This window comes from Mastomys coucha, unplaced genomic scaffold, assembly GCF_008632895.1.
Source record: "Mastomys coucha isolate ucsf_1 unplaced genomic scaffold, UCSF_Mcou_1 pScaffold5, whole genome shotgun sequence".
In the NCBI taxonomy this organism is placed as follows: Eukaryota; Metazoa; Chordata; class Mammalia; order Rodentia; family Muridae; genus Mastomys; species Mastomys coucha.
In genome coordinates, this window is record NW_022196911.1 from 66,449,175 (window position 1) to 66,458,174 (window position 9,000).

Consider the following 9,000-nt stretch of genomic DNA (forward strand, 5'->3'; position numbering starts at 1 on the left):
AGGAGGCTGACTTTCCTTGAAGTTTTCGCCTCAAATACCGCCATCACGCAAGTGTGCGTGGCAAGAAACAAAGTATAGTAGCCATTATAATATCTAACAAAATAGACATCCAATCAAAAGAAATAAAAAAAAGGACACTTCATACTCATCAAAGAGAAAATCCAGCAGGCTGATGTCTCAATTATAAATATTTATCACTCAAATCCAAGGGCACTCACATTTATAAAAGAAACATTGCTAAATCTCAAATCACATATTAAACTACATACATTAATAGTGCAATGATTCAACAACAATGGACAAGTTATTCAAACAGAAACTAAAAAGAACAAAGAGATGTTATGATTCAAGTGAACCTAACACATATGTACAAAACACTTCTCCTTACCCAACTAGTTAAAAGGCAGAGGGACTATCTACATTAACAAAAAAAGAAATGAATTGAGGGACTTAATGACAGACACTGAGGAAATTCAAAGAATCATTAAGTCTTACTTCAAAAACCTGTATCCCACAAACTTCTAAGTCTGAACTAAGTGGGCTAGTTGCTTGATAGATACCACTTACTAAGACTAAATCAAGATCAGCTAAACAATCTGATTGAACTCACAACTCCAAAGGAGGTAGAAGTAGGCACTAAAATATTTATAACCAAAGGGAAAAAAGAAAGAAAAGAAAGTAAAGGAAGAAAAGAAAAATGAACACAAACTGAAAAACCAGGATCAGAGAGTTTCCAGTTCTGAATTCTATCAGACTTTCAAGAAGAGCTAATATCCATAATCATCAAATAATTCCACAAATTAGAAACACAATAAACACTGCCAAGCTCATTTTTTAATGAGTCTATAGGCCCTCTAATACCTAAGTCACATAAAGATTCTACCAAGCATCTTCAGTCTAAGCTTTCTTATGAACATTGATGAAAAATTACTCAATAAAATATCTGCAAACCAAATCCAAGAACACATCAAAAACATCATCCACCATTATCAAATAGGCTTCCTCCTAGGCAAGCAGGGATGGTTCAACATATGATCATTTATCAATGTAATCCACCACAGAAACAAGCAGAAAGCCAAAAACCACATGATCATTTCATTGGATGCTGAAAAAGCCTTTGACAAAATCTAACACCCTTCTTTATAAAACTCTTGGTGAGATCATCGATACTCAATAAAGGCAGTATACACTCCCCTGATAGCCAACATCAAATTAAATGGAGAGAAACTAAAAGCAATTCCACTAAAATTAGGGACAACCAAGGGATCCCATTGTCTCCATAGCTATTCAATATAGAACTTGATGTTTTAGCTAGATCGATTACACAACTAAAGGGGACCAAAAGATACAAATTGGATGGGGAGAAGTCAAAGTATCACTATTCTCAGATGATATGGTAGCAACCACAAAAGTTTTACCAGAGAACTCTCTCACACCTTCAGAAAAGTGGCTGGATACAAAATTAAGTAAAATTGAACATGCAAAACAAAGCAAAAAACCCAAAAAATGCAAATAAAACAAAACAAAACAAAAAACCCCCAAAACCAAAAAACCCAAAAAACAAAACAAAAAAAAACCCCAAAATACCCCCAAAACCTAATAAACCAAACAAATCAAAAATAGAACAAACCAAAAAATATCTGTAGCCCTCCTGTCAAAACAACAACAACAACAAAAATAACAACAAATGGCCCAAGAAATATATTGGGGAAAAACATACTTCAGTATAGGCATAAATATTTGGAATTATTCTAAACAAGAAAATGAAAGACCTGTATGACAAGAACGTTAAGTTTTGAAGAATGAAATTGAAGAAGACATCAGCAGATGCTAAGTTCTGCCTAGCTTATGGATCCATAGGATTAACAGAGTAAAAATGGCCGTCCTACCAGAAGCAACTTGCAGATTCAATGAAATTTCTATCTAAATATCAACACAATTCTTTACAGACCTTGAAAGATCAATACCCAACTTCATCTGGAAAAACGAAATCCCAGGGAAGCTAAAAGAATCCTGCATAAATAATGAAACTTCTGGTGATATCACTATCCCTGATTTCAAGCTGTACTAGGGAGCCATAGTAATCAAAACCACATGGTACTGGCATGAAAACAGAAAGGTTAATCAGTGGAATCGAATCAAAGAAACAGAAGTAAAGCCACACATCTAGTGACTATTGACAAAGATACCAAAACTATACAATGGAAAAAAAAAAACTTCAACAAATGTTGCTGGTCTAAGTGGACATCTCCACGTAGAAGAATACAAATAGATTCATATCTATCACCCTGCACACATTTCAACAGAGACTCTCTAATTGCTATGAAGGAATTAAGGGAATCATCACCATCTTTAGTCATCAGGGAAATTTACATCAAAATGACTCTGATATTCCATTTTATACCTGTCAGAACAGCTAAGATTAAAAAATTCAAGGAACAGTTCATGCTGGTGAGGATGTGGAGAGAAAGGAACACACCTCCATTGCTGGTGGTGGTGCAAAGTTGTATAATAATTTTGAAAATCAATTTGGCAAATTCTCAGAAAATTGGAAATGTATCTATTTCTAGAGAGATATATAGCTATACCACTCTTGGACAAATATCCAAAGAAGCTCCACCGTACCGTAATGACACTTGTCCAACTGTGTTCACAGCAGCTATATTTGTAATAGCCAGAAATTGGAAACAACCTAGATGTCCCTCAATCAGATAAAAGAACAGTTAAAGAATAAGTGGTACATTTATACAATGGACTGTTATTCAACTATTAATAACATTGACATTGTGAAATTTGTAGCCAAATGGCTGGATGTAGAAAAAGATCGTGCTCAGTGAGGTGACCCAGACCCAGAAAGGCAAACACGAAGTTTGTACTTACTTATAAGCAGATATTAGTCATAACGCACAAGGTAACCATGCTACAATCCACAGTCCCAAAGAAGCTAAGTATCAAGGAGGGCCCTAGGAGGGATGCTTGAATCTCAGTGAGAAGCTGAAATAGATTAGACAGCAACAGGGTGGTTGGAGGGATGTGACTGTTTGGGGGATGTGTTATGGATAGGGATAGGAGGGATGAGGTAGGGGGATGATGGAGGGAGAGAGTACTGGGAGAGGCAATTGAATTTGGGGGGACATCTCTTGGATGAGCTAGAAACCTAGGACAACGGGAACTCCCAGGAGTCTAAGAGGGTGACCCTATATAAGACTGCTAACAATGGAGGGGAGGACATGGAACCTGAACCAGCCATCTCCTATAACCAGGCAAGACTTCAATGGAGGGACTGAGACACAAACACAGTAAAATGAGGGTGAACTGGGACTTCTAACCTTGCCTCTGCTTTCTGAGTTTTGGATGACAGGTGTGCACAGACAAGCTTAGCTTCTTCCCTTCTTAATGCTGTCCTCTTTGAGAAATAGAATTCTGGTTGATACCAAACTTTGAAGAAAGTTAGGAGAAAGTTAGGGAGCCTTTCAGGTGAGTGCCAGGGCCAGGCTGTGTTCATTGACACACACTATAGGTGTCAAACTATAGGGACTCTAACTCTGAGGTTGTGGGGAAATATCTTAGGGTCAAGGTCACTTTCAAGTGAAGAGCAGATGGTATCTGAATGAATGAGCTGTTTTTCAGAGAGAAAGCATGTGCATAGGGAGGATCAGTAACTGCGGCATTGGAACCCAGTGAAGAGTGAAGATGATTTGAATTTGAGAAGGTGGGTGTTCCTCACCAAGGCATAGGGAGAGACAAGTTCACAGCACCATCACATAATCAAACACACCTGAGCAAATACAGAAATGCTCAGAACATGTGGGCTCATGGGATCCACAGGGAATCTGGAGAGAGTACTGTGTCTGGATACTCACAGAACCATCCTTGGGGCCATCAACTCATATCCTTGCTGTCTTTCCATATTCAGCTGAAGACTCCTTATGTGATAGCAGAACTTAATGCAGAAAGTGACCACCATGAGCTCCATGTCTGTCTGTACCACCAGGTACTTCACGTTTGTCTGGAACACTGTGTGTGCCATATCATCTGGGCCAGGTGATATTGTTCCTTGAAGATCATGCATCACGTGTGTCAAGAGCTCTATTTCCTGATTTTCATACAGACAGTGGAGTAATCCCAGACAAGGTGGTTCATGGCGTTTGGATTTCCCTAGGATGTGCCATAGCAGCATCAATTTTTTCTTCCCAGAAAGACTGCAGGAAAAGATCTTTTCCATTTCTCTCAATCCCTCTTTACTCAAAAGACCAAACAGAAAGCGCACAATGGGTGCCTCAAATAGGGTTTGTGTTCCATACCATTCTACCAGTGTTTCCACAATTCTGTCATTTTCCCTATCACCATGTCTTCCCTCACTGTCCTCCACAATGTAGGACATTGCTGTAAAGAACTCTTGGAGACACAAATGGGCAAAACTGTAAGTCAGAGACTTGGGCTGCTTTTGAAGGACACCAACCTTCAGGAAAGTGTCAATGGCACCTTTTGCTAATCCTTGCTTACAAAGGTCACTTTCACTGAACACAGTCTTTCTTTTCCAGATGCCCTCAGCAGCCAATGAGCAAAGGCCTCTGAGCTGGGTACTCAGGTGCTGACCTGAGATTGTCAGGGAAAGGTATTCCAGGCAGAGGGCTGTAGTGGTCTGTGAGGTCAGTGAGAGGTCTCCACCCTGCTCCATCTGCTTTTCCAGGCAAGTGCAGACCAACCAGCACACCCAGGGAACCTCACACAGGGTCAGGAGCACTGGGTTAGATTCAAGCACCATAAGTGCGGTAGTTTCAAATCTTTGTTCTTCAAAATATTTGTAGAAATAGTTCTCACGTTCCACCTCAGTGAATCCTAGGACTTCCACCTGACATGGCTGCCCCAAATAAGGAATGAGCTTGTGTAGAGCTGTGGTCCGAGCTGTGAGCAGGAAGGAAGCCTCAGGAAGGATGGATTTCCCTAGTAAACTGCCCAGCAGAGTGTCCACAGGCTGTCTTTGGCTCCAGTGCAGACACATCTCAGGATTCTGCTCCTCCAAGACCCATGCTGGCTCATCTATCCCATCCAGGATGAAGAGCAGCTTCTCAGGGTGATGCAGGATCTGACCGATGGGAGCTGTGGGCACATCCTGGCCTTGTGCTATGAGCTCAGCGAGACTCAGCTGCTTGCACTGAGCCAGCTCTCTGCAGCTGAAGAAGAAGACATGATGAAAGCGACCCCTGTAGAGGTGGTCTTTACTCCAGGCTCTCCTCACCTGCCTGGCAAGTGCTGACTTCCCAATCCCAGCAGCCCCCTCTATTATGACCAATTGAGACTCTTTCTGAGTACCTATGTTTGGGCCAAATAAATCTTGGATCTCAATCATATGTCCTCCTTCTTCTGGTACTTGTGGATACCAGCTTTTTCTAACCAAGTTCTTTGAGCCACTTGGGCATAGTTTTTGGAAGCGTAATGGGTTTGTGAAATTTTGGAACAAATTCTCCCCTTTCAATGACAGTGTGGAGTGAAGAGTCTCTTCTCCTTGTTTCATATATGCTTTTGTAGGTTGTCCTAAATGGAAAAGAAGTTGGAACAGAAGTGTATACATTAGTGTTAAATGTTCATTAAATCAATACTTCCATTTTTTCCCACTTTCCTTCCCTCCTACCTTCCTTCCTCCTATATTCCTTCCTTCCCTCATTTTCTTTTGACCCTTTATCATCTGGATGCATTTAGTCCTCTGTTCAAGCTGCACAGTATATAGGCTGTGGGCATTGGAATACTTTGAACAATGTAGTGTAGAAAATGTGAGTTTAGAGATGAAGATTCTACTTCAAGTGGTCATATTTCTAATAATAATGCTGTCTGACCTTCAGTCATGCTTCAGACATTCATTGAATTCTTACCCTGTGCCAGACCTGCTCTTGAGGCTGAGAGTAAAGGGTGAGTTCACAGACATAACTGTCTTCATTAAGCCTATGAGATGATGCAGTAGCTCTACTGAGCTCTGCTTTCCCATCTGTTATTTGGTGGTTATGGTCTCTCCCTGTAGGAGTCCCTGAAGTATTGGGGGAGATTACAGAAAGTTGAATGGATGTCTGCTCCTTAAAGATCCTATTGAATCCACCATTCTAGTCTGACAACATCATCCTGATTGTGGGTCTGATGGGAAGATCTAGGAATGCCATATAGTTCATGTTTCAGGACATAGTCTTGGTCTCCTCTCTTCAGTCTTGGCAATCTTGGCTATATTTTGTACTCTAGTTCAAGTACCTTTGGTCACAACAAGCCTTGTTTCTGGCTACGGTTTTGGTGTGTTTTATCCCCTCTGAAACTGAGTTTGAAACTCAGTTGCCAATGCAGAATTAAGGGATACTCAAGAGTAAGTGATATAGGTCTAGTGTGGGTGTTTGGAGTCACTGGGGGGAGTCCCTTTAATAATTAACCAATACTTTAATTCTAGGAATGGGCAAGCAGTGGTGGGAAGAGGTACTGTTTCTTTCCTGAAGGTACCTGTTTCCTTTATATGCCTTTCTTTGAGGCTGAGTAGTCATAGTTTTCAGTATTAGACACACAGCCTCCAGAATTATAATTAATATGCAGGTTTGATAAATCACCACTGAGCATGGTGCTGAAGCTCTATAATCAATCACTCAAAAGACAGAGGTAGGAGAATCAGAAGCCCAGGTCCAATGTTTCCATATGGGGAAATTGAAACCATGTTAGGCTGCAGCCAATCAATCTATCAATCCATCCATCAATAAGTCATTCAATCTATAATGCAATCTTCAACAACAACAACAACAACAACAACAACAACAAACAAGAATAAAAAAGTTACTCAGTCAGTCTTTGCTTTCTGTCCTGGCAATGGAAACCAAACTAGACATTTGTTCTTGATTTAGTGTGCTCCACAGCTTGTCACTGTGCACTCTGCTGAGCTTCACCTCCCCTCTTTTGCTCCTGCTTCCTCTAACCAGTGCATCTGAGGATTCATCTTTTCAGTTTTTGCCCAGAACACACATCTTATCTCAGCATCTTCATTTGAAGGAACTCAAGAAAAGACCAACAGTAGGATGACCTATATACTAGACTCCAAGTTCGTTCCTCAATAGTGGCCTGTTTCCCAAAGTACAATGCAGCTGCTTGTACTACCATAGACCAGATGTTGGAGAAAATTTGGTGAGAGTGCTGAGTGTAGCAACTCTTCCCACAGTTAGTACTTGAGGGCCTGGCTTCAGGGGCCAACGTTTCTCTGAAATCGGGATCAATAGATCTGCACTTACTCTCTTCTGTAGGAGCACTTCTAACACCTCCTGAGTGCAGCAAGCTGGCTCATGTCTGTGGGCAAGGTCTGCCTGGCTCAGAACATGTTTCCTCAAAGTGCCAAGAAAGGGCACAGCTCTTCCTAGAGCATTTTATCTAAGACCTTCCAGCTGAAATGTATCTGTCATTATGAAAACACATAAATCTCTCAAATTCCATCACACTTGAAAAACATGTAGGGGAAGCAACATGGCTCAGCAGTTAAAGAGCTTGCAGCCAAAACATGTGCATTAGAATTTGTATGCCGATACTCCATTTACATGCTGAGTTTGCATTGTGTTGCCCTGTAATTTCAGACTCAGAAAGCTGAGACAGGCACTTCCCATGGGTAAGATGGCTAGCGAGCCTTGGAACCTGATGAGCTCTGGGTGTACATGATGGAATGTTCTGCCTCTGTGAATAAGAGAACAACTGAGGAAGATTCCTGACATCAATTTACTGCACTCACATGTACATGCACAATGTGACAGCCCACTTATATACCCTCACACATGCAAACATGTGTGATATGTATAATATACATATATGTGTGCAACACACATGCATACACTCCCCCCCACCCACACACACACAGAAAAAGAGAGAGAGAAAGAGGGGGGAGGGAGAGCAAGAGAGAGAAGAAAAAAGGCCAAAAATCTCACATAAAGTGAATGGAGGTGGAAATTATTTTACTTAGTGGGGTATCCCATTGCCTACAGAGACAAATACCACAAGTTTTCTGTCTTATATGTAGTCTAGCTTTACATATGTTGGTTTGAATGTTTAAATTGTTTTTCAAATGTTACTGTAAAGTCCTTGAATTTTATATTTACACCCCAACATTACATAATTCCCACCTTTCCCTAGTCCCAGTGCACTTCTCCTGAATCCTCTCCTTCTCTTTCAAATTTAGAATCATTTTTCGTTAATGTCTGTCTTGTCTTGAGTTCCTTCCAATGAATATGCTGAGATAAGATTTGTGCTCTGGTCAAAATATGGAGAGATGAATCCTCAGATGTGTTGGTTGGAGGAAGTAAGAGTAGGGCAGGAGAGGTGAACTTCAGCAAAGGGCACAGTGGTAAATTGTGGATCATGTTAAATTGAGAACAAATGTCTGAGTTTGATTTCCATTGCCAGGACAGAAAACAGAGACTGGGTAATACATAACAAGCACATTCTGATGAGTCCCGTTAGTACAGATACAGTAGAACACTTCTCATATGAAAATTTGGTTTGAATTTGAAGGGAGCAAAGGAATTGTGTGACAAAGGAGAGGTGTGGCTGGGGATAGATTAATCCAGATTAACCCTGATTAACAATGTATGAATGTTCCTTATGGAAATAAACTAGATTGAGCTTAAAATATAGCTTAATGGCCTTCCGGTCTGTCTGGGCTGGGGTCCAGAGCAGACCTTGGGCGCAAGCTCTGCAGCCAGTCCTACAACACCCAGAGGAAGCTACACTCCCAGGCGCTCTGACACACCTGGGATCAGAGGTGAGCAGGAACCGACATCTGTCCCAACACTGGGAGTAACTGGGACCAGTGGGACCAGGCACTTAGGAACTCTGCCAGCCTAGTGACTCCGGTTCCTTCCGGGTTTGTCTGGGTTAGTGTTCTGAGCAGACCTTGGGCACAAACTCTGCAGCCAGTCCCACAATGCACAGAGAAAGCCACACTCCCAGGTGATATAACAAGCCCAGGATCCCAGGATCCCAGAATCACAGGAT

General features: G+C 41.3%; 1 protein-coding gene across 1 annotated transcript in view; it reads right to left on the reverse strand.

The window, feature by feature from the left end:
* The window catches only part of LOC116078493 (NACHT, LRR and PYD domains-containing protein 1b allele 2-like), a 52,189-nt gene that overhangs the window by 21,220 nt on the left and 21,969 nt on the right, over nucleotides 1–9,000 (reverse strand). The window contains exon 2 of the mRNA XM_031353740.1: nucleotides 3,864–5,538. Within this exon, the coding sequence (XP_031209600.1) occupies nucleotides 3,864–5,538 (1,675 nt within the window). The remainder of the gene's footprint in view (nucleotides 1–3,863; nucleotides 5,539–9,000) is intronic.